The following is a 14,879-nucleotide window of genomic DNA, read 5'->3' as shown; positions in this document are numbered from 1 at the left end:
AGTGGATCCTGAAGATGTGACTGAACTGCTACAACCCCATGATACAACTTGAACAGATGAGGAGTTGCTTCTTAAGGATAAGTAAAAAGAAAGTAGTTTCTTGAGCTGGAATACACTCCTGGAAAAGATGCTGCAAACAATGTTGAAATGACAACAAGAATTTAGAAGATTACATTAACTTAGTTGAAAAAGCAACAGCAGGGTTGGAAAGAATTGATTTCCATTTTGAAAGACATTCCACTGTGGGTAAAATACTATCAAATAGCATCATATGCTACAAAGAAATCTTTCATGAAAGGAAGAGTCGATCAATGTGGCCAACTTCATTGTTGTCTTATTTTAAGAAATTGTTACAGCCACCCCAACCTCCAGCAACCACCATCCTGATCAGTCAGCAGCCGTCAACTGGAGGTAAGACCCTCCACCAGCAAAATGATTATGACCTGCTGAAGGCTCACATCATGGTTAGCGTTCTCTAGCAATAATGTATTTTTAAAATAAGGGATGTTCATTGTTTTTTAGACATGATGTTATTGCATACTTAATATAGTACAGTATAGTGTAAACATAAATTTTATATGCATTGGGAAAGTAAAAAATTCACGTGACTTGCTTTATTGTAATATCTGCTTTATCAAGGTGGTCTGGAACCGAACCTGCAATATCTACAAGATATGCCTATATAAATCTTACAGTCCATATTCCTATTTTTTAAATTGTCCCAATAATCTCCTTTTTTTCCCCATGGGCTGGAAGATTTTATTTTTATTTTTTATTTTTGTGGCATATATATACAACCTAAAAATTCCCCTTTTAACCACATTCAGATATATATGTGTTAACATGTTATACATATTAACCATATTAACCATCACCATCTTCCATTCACCTGGGAGTTTTTTATTATCTTCTCGCCACCGTTGTGTATATTTGAACTCTTCCATAATTAAGCTTTAAGAGTAATCTAGGTAAAGTCCTTGTTTTAAAAAAAAAAAAAAGCCTGCCCCATGACTAGCACGTTGCAGACAATCCTGGAATGTGAGAACCCAAGCCCACTGTCCCATAAATCTTTGCACCAAGAGACTGGTCTCCTGAGTTCCCAAGCAGCGTCCCCTCTTATCAACCAGGCTGGCAGCTCAGCCTAGAGTTGGTGACCTGCCAGTGGACCAGCTGGGCTTCCAGGGTTTTGGGGCAGGCATGTTTCACAATGGAGCGCTGGCTGGCTCCTGCAGGTCTGAGCTCTGTGCTCCAGGGGAGGTACCTGAGCAAGTCCTGGCAGCTGTCAGCTTCCACCCCCACCTCCTGCCTGGGGCTGCCCGGGTCACCCCAGAAGGCGGGTGTGTGTGTGTGTGGGGGTGGGGTGGACAAGTAGGGTTGAACAAAGGCTCCTCCCCAGCATTGGTGACACAGGGAGGATATTGGGGTCTCCTGCCCCAGAGTGTGGGGCACATCTACCAGGTGGTGAAGGTGGGTGACCCTGGGTGCTTTCTACCTCCCACAACCACAATGGAACCCCCTCCATGGCTCAGCTCTTGGGCTCACCACAATCTTGGGGGTACTGGCAAGGAGGGAGAGTGGCACCTGGGTTTATCTGTTAGCCTGCTTTTTTTGCAATGTCTGAAATCCTCAGATGCTGCCTGTCCAGAATGCCCAGCTCTCCTCCCTCAAGCTGGGGCCTGGCTCGGCTCCAGGGGGCCAAAGGAGGCCAAGGGAGGCCAAGGGAGGCCAACGTGTGAAGGGTGGGTAGGGGACATGTGACTGCTAAGTCTCTGTATGTACTGGCCACTGGACCTGGGCTAGTTCATTTAATCCTCACAGCCATTCTGCCTGTCTTACCAAGGAAGACACTGAGGCTCAGAGTGGTCACCTGGAAGTTAGGGACCCACAATTTAGAGCCAGAGCTGCCTTGCTTCCTTCCCCTCCTCCTGTTTAGAAGACAGCGGTGAAGTTTCTCTTCAGCAGATGGTGCACTGAGTGGGGTCCACTGTCCGGACCCAGAAGAAGCTCTGGGGATATGGACATAAACTGGACACCAGGGCCTGCCTGTCCTGTCCTGCCAGGGCTTGCTCCTGCCTGCGGGAGACACACAGTCAACCACAAATTATGATGCACCGTGATAAGCGCGACAGTGAAGAAACGGAAAGGCACTGAGTGGGGACAGAGGCTGGAACTATTAATTTTGCCTCGGGGGTGGGGGGTAGGGTGGGAAAAGGGGCCTTGAACCCAGTAGGTGCTCTTAAATGATTCTCACAATAGCCCAGCCGCTGACAGATGAGGACACTGAGGCAGGTCCCCCGGGGCAGAGGCACAGGGACACGGTGACAGTGGCTGAGCCGGAAGCATCTGCGGGAGCGGTTGTGACACTGGGACTCCACCTCTCAAGCTGGAGACTGTGGGGACAGAATGCATGCGGCATTCTCAGCTCCTTCTAGGGCAGAGCCAAAGGCAGGCTGTTGCAATAGTCAAGGAGAAAGGTGATGAGGCCAGAGGTGGTGGCCGGACAGATGCGGGGGAGTCCTCATCACTGCTGGTGGCCCCCAGGATTTCACATTCCTGGCCATTTGCAGGAAGCATGAACATGCACATATCACCCAGCCCAGACTGTCAGACACAAGACAATGACAGTGCACGTCAGCATGGGCGGCACAGACGTCCCAGACACTTAAGACTGACACCACGTCAAGCATTCTGTCCTTTTGATACACTCTCCCCATAAAGCAGAAGGACACACTAACATTTAGAGATGGCTATTATCAGCCAGGCCCCGTGCTGGGTGCTAGGCAGACATTCGTTGACTTGCTCCCTACAGCTTATTCTCCCCTTTTACAGATGAGAAAACTGAGGCTCAGAGAGGGATCTGCAGTTGTTCAGGGTCAGCCGATTCAGGAAGTGGGTGCATCCAGGGAGCTTGGCTTCATTTTCCCTGGCCAGGTGCCCTAGGAGCCTCATCCCTTGGCATCTGGGCAGCGTATCTCGCCATCCACCTCCATGGGACAGTCAAGTCCAGGGGTGAGTGGCCCCAGGCAGGGGTGTCTGGCCCACGAGCGCAGGAAGGTGAGTGAAGTTCACCAGGTACAAGACCCACCCTGGCCCACAGGGAGCCGGCCTCTCCCAGGCAGGACAAGTTTCCTGCTGGTTTCCTCCCCAGCCTCTGCTCAGCCCACCTTCTCTCAACAGCCTCAGACAGGCAGACCTGAAGCCAAGGACCGAGGGGGCAGGGTAAGAAGCCTGCATCTGCAGGGAGCAGTGAGGGGAACAGAGTGAGCACGGAGTTAGGTGCCAAGAGATCCAGCTGCCAGCCAGGCTCTGCCGGAGCGAGCTCTGCAATGTGTTTTGAGTGTTTTTTGCTGTTGTTGTTGGGATAGGTGATGTCCCTTCTCTGGACCTCATTTATCCCATCAGGGGAGATTGGAACGAGGGTACCTGAGGGTTCAGTGTAACACTCTGTGGTTTAAACTCTATGGTTTGTGTTTAAGAATGTGGAGGGGAAGCTGCGTGGATGATGGATGCATGGAAAGGGGGAGGAGGCACTTTCTAGAGTGGAGCTGAAGATGCCTCGCCACTGGGGATGCTGGTCCCTTGCACCTTGCCACTCCCCATCCAAGTGACCAAGGCAACCTCAAGGGACTCAGAGAAGCCAGACAGAAAGGAGTATCTGCGAGGTCAGCTTTGCAGCTTCCGAAGAGGCTGGGGGAAGGGTGCTCTTAGCAGCCTGTAGCCCAAAGCCTATGCAGGAGGTTGGGGGACAGGCAGCTCTGGTCCAGGCGGAGGGGGGCTAGGCACCTGAGCTTTCTTTCTTTGAATGACAGCTCAGCTATAAGGATGGAGCCAGGCTGCTCTCTGTTTCTACTCCAGGCTGCCCCAGTTCCCTGAGCTCTGCACCCCAACCCAATGCAGAGAAGCAAGGGGGTGGGGCGGGGATAAGCTCCCTGCTGAGCTGCTAGGGTGGGGCCAGCCTCCTACCTGCAGTTGCCCTTACCTGAGTCTTTCTTAGTGGGTTCCATTCAATCAGGGCCCTTCCAACCCTCCAGAGTGTCTTCTGATTTCTTTTCCCCCCCACTAGGATATTCTAAGACACTGAACACCCTTCCCCTTCCACCTCCCATTGGTAGCCTGATGGGTGCGGGGAAAGAACCTTGGACCAGTACAGAAGATCTTGGACAAGTCACTGCATTGTGACAATCAGGAAGGGGAGAGGGGAGGGGCCTGCTTGTGGCTCATGCATCTGAATTTTCATCAGAACTTATCTTTGTCCCCCTCCCTCTCCTCCTCATTTAATTGTCTTCCAAGACAAGTCAATTTTTCGTACCCTATCTCTTCCTCTCCCCACTGCCACTCCTTCCCAGACCCTATTTCTTTTCCCTGGGATTCCTATACTCCTGCCTCCCTGCCTCTACCACCAAATCCTGAAGTTCAGCTTGGGCCATGTACTCCCCTTCCTCAACACCTTTCCCATCACCTATTTCAAGATGCCCTTCCGGGTTGCTCCAATGTGCCACCTTAGCCCGAACTCTCCTGCTGACCTTTCCCACCCCCAGGGCTTTGGTCTCACTAGTAAGCTTGCCTCCATTTGAACTTGACCTGCCTTTTCCAGCCTCTAGGCTTGTGCGCCACTCGAGCATTCTCCCTGATGGAAATGCTTTCCATCCTCAAATGCCATCTCAAAAGCCACACACACCTTGAGGGCTTTCCTCAGGTCCCAAAAAGGTATAGTCTGTCCCTGCTTTGAACCTTTACCTGTCCCAACAAGTACCTGAGCACCCGTATGGACTGGGGGGGGCGGGGGTCCCTCAAGGGCTGGAACCCAGAGTAACTATTCATGAGTTTTCTTAAATGGGCACATCCTCTGAAGACTGGCACTTCCATTGTTAGGAAAGTGATAACGAAAGCAGAGAAGACAAGGGGTTGCAAACTGGTGGCCCAGTGGCCAAATCGGTCCACAGGTGACATGGTGTTTTGTTCTTTATTGAGGTGAGATTCACGTAACATAAAAATAACCATTTTAAAGTGTACAGTTCAGTGGCAATACATTCACAGTGTTGTCTAACCATCACCATTATCTAATTCCAAAGCATTTTCATCGTCCCAAAAGGAAACCCTGTGCCAACTGAGCAGTCACTCCCCTTCCTCCTCTCCCCCCACACCCCCAGCCCCAGGCCACCACAAATCTTCTGTCTCTGTGCCTTTACCTGTTCTGGATATTTCATATAAATGGAATTGTATGAGTGACCTTTTGTGTCTGGCTTCTTTCACTTAGCATAATGTTTTCCAGGTTTATCCATGTTGTAGCATGTATCCAGACTTCATTCCTTTTTTTCTGGCTGAATAATATTCCACTGTATGGATAGATCACATTTCATTTCTCCATTCATCAGCTGATGGACACTTGGGCTGTCTTTAGGCTGTTGTGAATGATGATGCTATGAACATTGGTGTACAAATACCTGTTTGAGTACCTGTTTTCAATTGTTCGCAATTGCTGGGTCATATGATAGTTCCACGTTTGATTTCTTTGAGGACACCGTGTTTTGATTTTTTTGAATTTAAATGTCGTTAGGGGGATGCCACAGATGGCATCTCTTCCTATTGTCTTAAATCCTGCGGGCTTGACTCACGATTTGTCTGGCCCCCGAAGGCATCTCAATTGGCTGCCCCCGGAAGGCTTTGACAGCAGAAAACTTGGGACCGCGCCCAATTCAGTTGCTAACTAGCCAGGCACCTCAACTAAATCTCTTCACCTCTCTCGGGGGTACTATTTGGCTCGGCTTCAAAATGGGATACTAAAGCTTACCTGAGAGGAAACGGCGAGGATTACGGAAGCGTGAGGGGGAGGGGTGATGGATGGAAAAGCTCCATTCCGAAGCCGTCGAATTCTAGAAACGCGGAGAGAGGCGGGCGAGGCCCGGAGGAGGAAGAGGAGGAGGAGGAGCCGGACGGGCAGCACGCCGTCCGGGGGTGTCGTCTCCGCTCGCCTTGGGGGTGTGGAGCGGTCGGTGCGCCCTGGGCGGCCCGGCCTGGGGCGCAGCCGGCAGGGGGACTCCGGAGCCACCTCCGCTCCGCGCCTCAGCGGGTCGGGGCTTGGCTGGAAGCCAGGGCGGGGCGAGGCTCAGGTCAGCTCGGGGCGGGCGGGGACTGCCCCCTCCCCACACATCCGGGGGCCGGGGCCGGGCTCTGGGCTCGCCGCGCGCGCCGGTGAGTCAGCCCGGGTTTTCCCTCCGCCTCTGGTGCAGGAGAGCGAGCGCCACCGAGCGCGTCCCTCCCTCGCCAATCCGGCTCCGGCTCCCGCCCGCCCGCTTTTTCCCGGCGCCTGCCGCCCCGCCGCTCCGGCCGGGCTCGCAGTCACCGCTGGAGCCAGCGGCTCGGAGGGAGCGCGCGAGGGGTGCACAGCGGCGGCCGGGCGGGCGAGCGCGGCGCCAGCATGGTAAGTGGGGCGCGCTCGCGCCGGGGCCGGACCCGGGGGTTGGGGTGGGGTGGGGCGGGGCGGGCCGCCGAAAGCTCACTTTCCTTGGCCAAGCCGTAGCCCCTCGCTGGCTGAACTCCCCGTCGGAGATATGGGCGTAGGTGGCAGGTGTATGCCCATGTGCCCCTGACCCGCCGCTGGAGGGGCAGGTGGCAGGTTACGCTTCTCTCCGAACCCCTGCAAATGCGCTCTCGCTAGCCCAGCACCCGGGACCCCTGCTCAGTGGCCGGCGTGGGATAGGCGCCCTGGCGCGGGAGTCTGACCCCAGGTCTTCCCCGCCCCCGCCCCAGCCCAGCCACTCTAGGCGGGCTCCAAGGAGGGGTCGGAAAGAGCTGCGCCCCCTCCCCAAAGTACCCCGAGGACCTCCCGCAGATATGGAGAGCTCTCTGCTCCGCCACAGCCTTCCCGAGGGAAATTAGGTGCGGATGCCAACCTCGGCTGTCCCTCCACCTTCTCCATGTGACCCTTCGCCTTCCTTCTCCCGTCCCCTTCTGGATACCCCCCTCCCCTGCCCCATCCAGGCTGCAGCCGCCAGCCTGCTGCCAGGGGCCCCTACCTGCGGATAGGGGACTCTCCCAGCACTTGGTGGCCGGAGCACCGCCCCAGACCTGGCCACAACCATTGGCCCTTCTGGGGCCAGGCCGAAATCAGGGCTCTTTGCTATGGGGAGAGACCTGGGACCATTAGTTTCCTGCCGGGCAAACCCAGTAGGAGCAGACGGGGTGGGGGGGGGGGGGGGGAGAAGGGTTTCCTCCCGGCTTGCTCCAGGGGCTCAGCTTGGCGGTTCCCCTGCCTTCTCCCTGCCTGGCCTAGGTAGGAAGCAGAAGCAGAAGCAGGAGGCCGTCTGGGGCTCGGTGACCACCTACTGTCAGGCAGGACTCCTCTGCGGCTGGCTGTGTGTGGGTGTGTGTATGTGTGAGTGTGTGTATGTGCGAGACTGTGAGTGAACGCGTCGAGCCTGCTCTCGCCACCACCTCTAGAGCGAAAAGTGTCCAGGGCTCCAAGTCCCCTTGTGAGCAGTGGTTCTTCCTGACCCAGGGGCAGTCTGGAGAGATTCAAGGCCAAGGGGACTGAGATCCAAACCAGCCTTGCTACAGACACCCTTTGGAGAAGTGGGAATGGGGGGCTGGGCAAAAATCCGGTGTGTGCCCCCTTAGGTTGGTGAGGGGAAAGAGCAGCAGGTGACACCTGGCTGGGGCAGCTGGTCCCATAGAGAGGTCCTTTGTCCGGGGAGTCCAGGTTGCTCGTCACCTTGGGATCTTGGGCAACTCACTGCCCCTTTCTGAGCCTCAGTTTCCCTCTCTAAAATGGGGTGAGGGTCATTACTGTCCTGAGATGATGAAATGAAAGGGCCGAGAAAAACTGTAGAGTGCCGTGAAGCTGTGAAACTATGAGTAAATATATAGTAATGCAAAGAATTCTTCCTTCAGGGGCTAGACACTGGAACCCAGTGCTTTCTCAAGTGTAGCAGTTGAGCCTCTCCCCCTCCCCGCTTTGGTTCCCCTTGCCCACTGCCCCTTCTTTTGGAACTGGGACATTCCAGTCCCATTCCTCAGGGGCAGCTGCAGATACCACCATCACTATCCCTCCCCCTCCCCAGCAAAGCTGACCCCCCCCCCAGCAGGTGGTGGGACCCTCCCCTGGGGCCAGGGCTCAGGAGGGACTAATTGCAACCAGACTGGCCTGGGGACTTCCTGACCATGTGGGGGCTGGGCTGACCCATGCCCGAGGAGGGGCAAGGGGGGGTCAGGGAAGGCTTTCTCATGAGACAGACAGATGCTCTGTAAACGTGTGCACTTTGTCCCTGAGTGGCTGACTGTGATCTTAGGCATGTCATTTTGCCTTCTGGGCCTCGGCTTCCTCCTCTGAAAAATGGGGATGAGAATATCCATCCCTGTGTGTGCGGTGAGGCTGTGACAGTTCCCACTATAAGGCCTGACCCAAAAGGAACCCACAAACGGACTCTTGGATGCCCCTCTATGGGTCCTCTCTTTTTCTGCTTTGTGGCCAGGGTGGCCCTGTTTCCTCATCTCCACCAAGGGTTGGTCCAAAAAAAGAGATGCCCCTCTTTGTCTGGGGTTTTCGGTGCTGCAGGCTAATCTTGGGATGGGGGTGGGATAGCAGAAGTGAAGGGGCCCGGTTGGGGCCCACTGGGGACTGTGGAGGATGTGGCTGGTGTGGTCCAGCCCAAGCTCAGCCCGCCTGGTAGTGGTTGAGTTTGCAGCTCAAACCACTTTGGTCAAGGACGCGAAGGTATTTGTAGGAAACCCTGGTTCTTTGCTCTGCCCATCCCCTTCCCTGTCCCTGTGAGGTTGCAAGGCACTGGCTGCCCCTCCTTCCCTCCTCCCCATACTAAATCCTCTCCAACGCAGGCTGCACAGCTGCCCTGGCCTCCCCAGGCCCATCCCTGCGCTTCTAAGCAACGGGAAGGAATGTGTGTTTGGGGGAGGGGATGGAAGTGGGAATGGGATGGACCCCTTTAGAAGGAGGGACTAGTCCCCAGACTGAAGCCTGGGCAGGAATGGAGCCTCCTGAAAGCCAGGGGCCTCAGCCCTCCTGGGAGCCCTGGTGATCCAGCCACAGAAGTTGAGGGGCAGGGACAGGGGCTCCAGGAAAGGCAAAGGGAGTGGGCCACCAACACCCTCTCATCGGGCTCCGTGGCTGCTTCTAACTGCTGGGGTCACTAGTGGAGAGAAGCTAGGCCCACCCCACTCCCCCTCCTCACCAACACACACCCCTACCTGTATCTAGCCTGGGGGCGGGGGGTGGGGGATCCCTGGGTCTTGATGCTGGCTAGTTCACACACTATATCCTTGTCTGTGTTCCGGGGTGGGGGGCACTTGGTGCTGTTTGGGTGACCTTGAGCATGATCGTATCTGTGGCTGGAAACTGCCCTCACTGTCCTCCGACATAGGAGTCTTCTGGGCTGCTGGGTGGGATGTGCATTACATGTGTTGCTGTACGGAAGGCTGTGATTAGCTCCAGTTCAAGGACCTGCCCCCTGCACCTGAGACCCTTTGTGGGAAAAATGGGATGTCATTTACCGATCTCTGATCTCCGAGTCAGGAGGTGAGGGATCTGGCCCAGGGGAAGTCAAGGTGGTGTGTGATGGAAGAGAGGTGCATATATTTGGCACTGGTGCCAACATCCTTGTCTCCATGCTGGCACAGGGCTTGCACTTCGCAAGCCCTTTCACCTCCATTGCCCCTAGCATCAAGGTCACCTTATAAGGACTGGGGGACAGGAGGCATTTCACAGATTCTGCATTTCACAGATGCAGAATCTGAAACATGCTGAAGGGGGTTGCCACCGGGTCCAGGTCCCTCAGAGAGGGGGTGAGGGTAGGGCAGGACCCCAGCCTTCCTGCTGTTCTCCCTCCCAGGTTGGCTCCCCAAGAAGCAGTGACAGTGAGTTCTGGGTGCTCCCAGAAAGAGCGGTGTCTCGCTGGGTGGGATTGTCACGGCAACAGGGTGTCAGATCCGGAGGCGAGATGCTTGGATTCCAAGCCTTTGGGCAGTGGGTGACATCTGGGGTGCCCAGATCTAGTCATCTGGCAGCTACAGTGCTAAGCTCACTGGCCTCCTTTCCCCGACCAGCTCTGTGACCTCAAGGAAATCACTTAATCTTGCCTAGCCGTGGTGTCCTTACCTTAAAAAAGGGAAAGTAACTAGGTGACAGAACTCAGTGTGACCCCTACCCAGGTTTCTGTAGGAACTCAGCAACTGTGACTTCAGATTCACGTCCTCAGGGTAGGGAGCTGGGAAGGGATGGTTGGGAAGGTTTTTTGCCCTGTGTGAGGTTATGGACTCTAAGCTGTGTGTCCTGGAGGCAGGGCACCGCCCTCCCTCCCACTCCCCAAGTGCTTTGTCTTCCACGAATACAAAACCTGGAAATGGTTAGGAAGACAGAGCCTCTAAAGACCATTGTTTGGGGCAGGGGAGTGGGTGTCCGGGGAAGCCTGGCGGGCACAGCTGCAGTGAGCAGCCACACATGCATGTGTGTGCTGTGTGTGTAGGAGTGTGGTGTGTGTATATGGTATATTTGTGAGGTGTGTGTATGTGTACCCGTGCCATTCATTCACCCGGCAGCTCCTTTCCGAGCACCTCTTGTGTGCTGCCACTTTTGGACCCCGGAGGACCCAGCAGCCTCTGCCCCCTAGGGTGTCGGTCTCAGCACTTGCACGTGACTGTCCCTAAGTCTGGTCACTCAGCCGCTGGCATTCGTGGGGCTGACTTGCCAAGCTCAGCTTTGGCCAGCGTGTGTTGACACTGGCTCCGGGCCAGCCCTGGGCTGGGTGCTTTGTCATGTCGTGTCACCCTGTCCTCCCCTGAGTATTAAGTGTTATCATCTCTATTTTATGGTTGAGGCTGGCTGCTTGGCTGAGGTCACACTCAGATGGGCTTTGAGACTGGTTGGGATTTGGGAACCTCCATCCCTTATGCTGGGTTCTGGAGTGAGTGTGTAAGCCTGGGATGACAGGGGGGCTCGGGCCTCCCCTTCCCATTGCCTTCACCAGCAGCACAGCCTCGAACACCTGTTTGGAAACTGTGTCCATTGTTTAATCCATCCTTCCTCCCCTTGGGTCCTTCCTGTTTGCCTCCCCTGTAGCCCCCAGGCTCCACCCAGGCCAGATGTTTCCCTTGGGGACTTCTGACCTTTTGCAGGAAGAGCCACTGAACTGGGTTTTTCCCCTTCCCAAGAGAGGAAGAGAGAATGAAGAGTCTGGGGCCACAGTGGTTCCCTGTGCCTTCTGCCCCCATCCTCTCTGGTTTGATGGGGAGCCTGGGAAGAGAACGAGCAAGGTCAGGTTCCAGACAGTCTGAATCAATCCTCCATGCCCTTTGCTGGTCCAGTCAGGGAAACGGGGCCCCTTTCCTGCTGCTTCAGAGTCAGAACCCACCCCCAACCCCATGCCCTGTTAACATGCACTTGACCCTAGCTAGGATAGCATCCATTGCCTTTTCCCAGTGTTGGGTGAGCAGGTGGCTTTGGGGCCTGTCACCATTTCTCTTGCCAGCCTGGATATCCTGTCCTGGGATTCTCTCCAGGACCCACATCTGCCTCCCCTGGGGTGAGCAAGCACCTGGTTTTAGGGGCATAAGGGATGGGGGGGGCAGCAAGTGCCCACCTGCCCCTGATGGAGCCTCCCAACCCCTAGAAGCAGCTGCCTGTGCCCTGTTGAAATTTCATGGCCACAGCACCAAGCCCTGCTGGCATTGCCATGGGCAGCGTGAGCAGCCTGTTGGAACGGCAAGACTTCTCCCCCGAAGAGCTCCAGGAGGCCTTCGCCGGGTCCCGGGGCTCCCGCCAGCCTGATGGGCTCCTCCGGAAGGGCTTGGGCCAGCGCGAGCTGCTCAGCTACCTGCACCTCCCCCAAGAAGGACGGGAAGACTGCCAAGCGGGCACCCCGGAACGAGCCTTGCCGACTACGCCACCCTGTACTATAACACCGCGACCACCCCGCGGGCTGGTGACTTCAGCAAGACCTCACTGCCCGAGCGGGGCCGCTTCGACAAGGTGGGCCCTGTGCTGGCTCTTGGCCTGCTATGGGGAGATGGGTTGGGGGGGGATGGGGAGCTTGGCATCCCCGGGCCCTGGGATGGGGTAGGCTGGGACATGAGATGCTTCTGAGGGCTCCAATCCATCACGGGCTCCTTGTTCTCAAGGAGGGTGGCCGGGGAGCCGTGGGAGCAGCAACTGGGCAGGGCAGGGCGGTCGGCCCAAGCCTCACACTCGCCCCCTCTCTCTGGCAGTGCCGCATCCGCCCCTCGGTGTTCAAGCCTGCGGCGGGCGCCGGGAAAGGCTTCCTGTCCATGCAGAGCCTGGCAGCCCACAAGGGCCAGAAGCTGTGGCGGAGCAACGGCAGCCTGCACACTCTGGCCTGCCACCCGCCCCTGAGCCCGGGGCCCTGCACGAGCCAGGCCCAGGCGCGGGCCCAGCTGCTGCATGCTCTCAGCCTGGACGAGGGCGGCCCTGAGCCCGAGCCCAGCCTGTCCGACTCCTCCAGCGGAGGCAGTTTCAGCCGCAGCAGTGGCCCCGGCCCCTTCAGCTCGTCCCTGAGCCACCTGAACCACCTCGGGGGCTCCCTGGACCGGGCCTCGCGGAGCCCCAAGGAGGCCGGGCCGCTGGCTATGCTGAGCTGCCTGCCCGAGCCGCCTCCGCCCTACGAGTTCTCCTGCCCCACCGCTGAGGAGGTGGTGGCCGTCCTGCCAGAGACCTGCGAGGAGCTCAAGAGGGACCTTGGCGACGAGGATGGCTCCCACCCCTTCACACAGGTGAGGGAGGCCCCTTTTGTGGGGTGCTGCTCTGTTCCTTGGCTTTGGGGTGTGGGGCGAACAGAAGAGGGTCCCCAGCCAGCTCACCACGTGGCTCTGGGCAAAAAAGAGTAAGAAAGAGGGAGACGGCTTGGTAATTCTTTCCCACCCCATGTGGCAGGTATGCCGTGTCACTGGTAGTCGATGTCTGGGTATTGAGAGATTGGGAGGGTCATGTGTTAGGGGTCATCACACCTGGAGGGCGTCCTGGGTCAGGCAGCATGTGTGTCCGGGGGTGCTGGATCCCATGGTGTTGGGTGACAAGCTAGGTGGGTGCAAGTGGGCCCCATCCAGGAGGCTGGGCTGTGGTGGGTGGGGAGTTGGCGATCCAGGGGTGGTTTGCACCGGCTCCGTTCAGTGCCCCTTCCCCTCCTTGGCAGGTGCTGGAGGAGCGGCAGCGGCTGTGGCTATCCGAGCTGAAGCGCTTGTATGTGGAGCGGCTGCACGAGGTGGCCCAGAGGGCCGAGCGGAGTGAGCGCAACCTTCAGCTGCAGTTGTTCATAGCCCAGCAGGAGCAGTGGCGGCTGCGCAAGGAGCTGCGGGCTCAGCAGGGCCTGGGCCCCGAACCTCGGACCCCGGGCACCCTCCCAGATGCCGACCCCAGCACCCGCCCGGAGGAGGAGGCCCGATGGGAGGTGAGAAGCGACCAGACGCTCAGAGAATCCCATATCCCTGGATCCCATCCACCGCCTGCACCCAACCGTCTCCCTTCACCCTGTTTTGTTTGCTTGGCTCTTGCCCATTCGGTGACCTCCTTCCAGGTGTGCCAGAAGACAGCGGAGATTAGCCTCCTGAAACAGCAGCTGCGAGAGGCCCAGGCGGAGCTGGCCCAGAAGCTGGCTGAGATCTTCAGCCTGAAGATGCAACTTCGGGGCAGCCGGGCGCAAGCTCAGGCCCAGGACGCGGAGCTGGCCCGGCTGCGGGAGGCTGTGCAGAGCCTGCAGGAGCAGGCCCCGCGGGAGGAAGCCCTGGGCAGCTGTGAGACCGATGACTGCAAGAGCCGAGGCCTGCTGGGGGAGGCGGGAGGCAGTGAGGCCGGGGAGGGCAGTGAGGCCGGGGAGGGCACTGAGCAGCTGCACGCGGAGCTGCTGCAGGAGCGGCTGCGAGGCCAGGAGCAGGCCCTACGCTTCGAGCAGGAACGGCGGACGTGGCAGGAGGAGAAGGAGCGGGTGCTGCGCTACCAGCGGGAGATCCAGGGGGGCTATATGGACATGTACCGCCGCAACCAGGCACTGGAACAGGAGCTGCGGGCCCTGCGGGAGCCCCCCACACCATGGAGTCCTCGGCTCGAGTCCTCCAAGATCTGAGACCGGCCGGTTGAGCGAGCTGTTGACAGGAGTACTGTCAGAGGATGGCACACTGAAACAGCTGGCTCTTCTCCATCATGGGTCCGGGGCAGAATCTGCTGCGGCCAGCCCGGGGGACGGGGAGGCCTGCAGAGAGATGGGATCCAGCAGGGCCGTGGGTTGGAGAAGGAGCCAGGTAAGGCACTCCTGGCGGAGGAGCACTGGGCCCCGCCCTGCTCCCTGGAGTGGCCCAGGGAAGGAGGCTGAGCTACAAAGAGCCCTGAGATGCAGGGGGGCAGGCCTGAGGGCTTGAGGCTGGAGACCTGGGCTGAGACCTCCCAGGGAGGAGGCTGGGAGGGGAACGCTGGTTTCCTCCAGAATAAAACCGAGTTTTCTGTGTGACCCGTTGAGCCTGCCCCAGCCTGAGTCCAGAAGGATGGTGGATGGTTGGGGCTGGGCACTGTTGGCCGGGCTGGAGCCCAGCTGAGGCTGTGCAGGGTCAGTGGGAGGGGTGTGCACCCATGCTTGGGTGTGAAGCGGCTGGGCGTGTCTTTTGGGGAGTGGAGGAATCTTACACGGTTCCTTAGTGTGGGCTCAGATTCCTTTCTTCAGCTCCAGTGGGATTTTTCAGAAGGAACGATACCAGGGAACCCCAGGGAAACAAAAAGGCAAGACAACCAAGGCATTTCTAGAACATTCTCTTGGTGGGAAGTCTGGGCTCCCAGGTACCCAGGCCCCTGCTGGGTTTGTGGCCTGGCCTAAGACATCATCTGCTTGAGCGTCCAAAACCTCTGGTGGGGCCCTGCCCTTCCTGCCACG

At 57.5% G+C, this 14,879-nt stretch overlaps 1 protein-coding gene across 1 annotated transcript; it reads left to right on the top strand.

Annotated features, from left to right (window-relative positions):
• The first annotated feature begins 6,167 nt into the window (after positions 1-6,167).
• Positions 6,168-14,485, top strand: N4BP3 (NEDD4 binding protein 3). The gene is given in 7 exon segments (XM_037823101.1): positions 6,168-6,421; positions 11,622-11,831; positions 11,833-11,880; positions 11,882-11,977; positions 12,214-12,735; positions 13,155-13,409; positions 13,536-14,485. Coding segments are annotated over 6 exon segments (1,650 nt in total). The 5' UTR covers positions 6,168-6,421; positions 11,622-11,648; the 3' UTR covers positions 14,082-14,485.
• Positions 14,486-14,879: the final 394 nt, after the last annotated feature.

The sequence above is a fragment of the Choloepus didactylus genome (assembly GCF_015220235.1).
Source record: "Choloepus didactylus isolate mChoDid1 chromosome 11 unlocalized genomic scaffold, mChoDid1.pri SUPER_11_unloc1, whole genome shotgun sequence".
NCBI lineage: Eukaryota > Metazoa > Chordata > Mammalia > Pilosa > Megalonychidae > Choloepus > Choloepus didactylus.
This window is presented reverse-complemented; position numbering and strand designations above follow the sequence as displayed.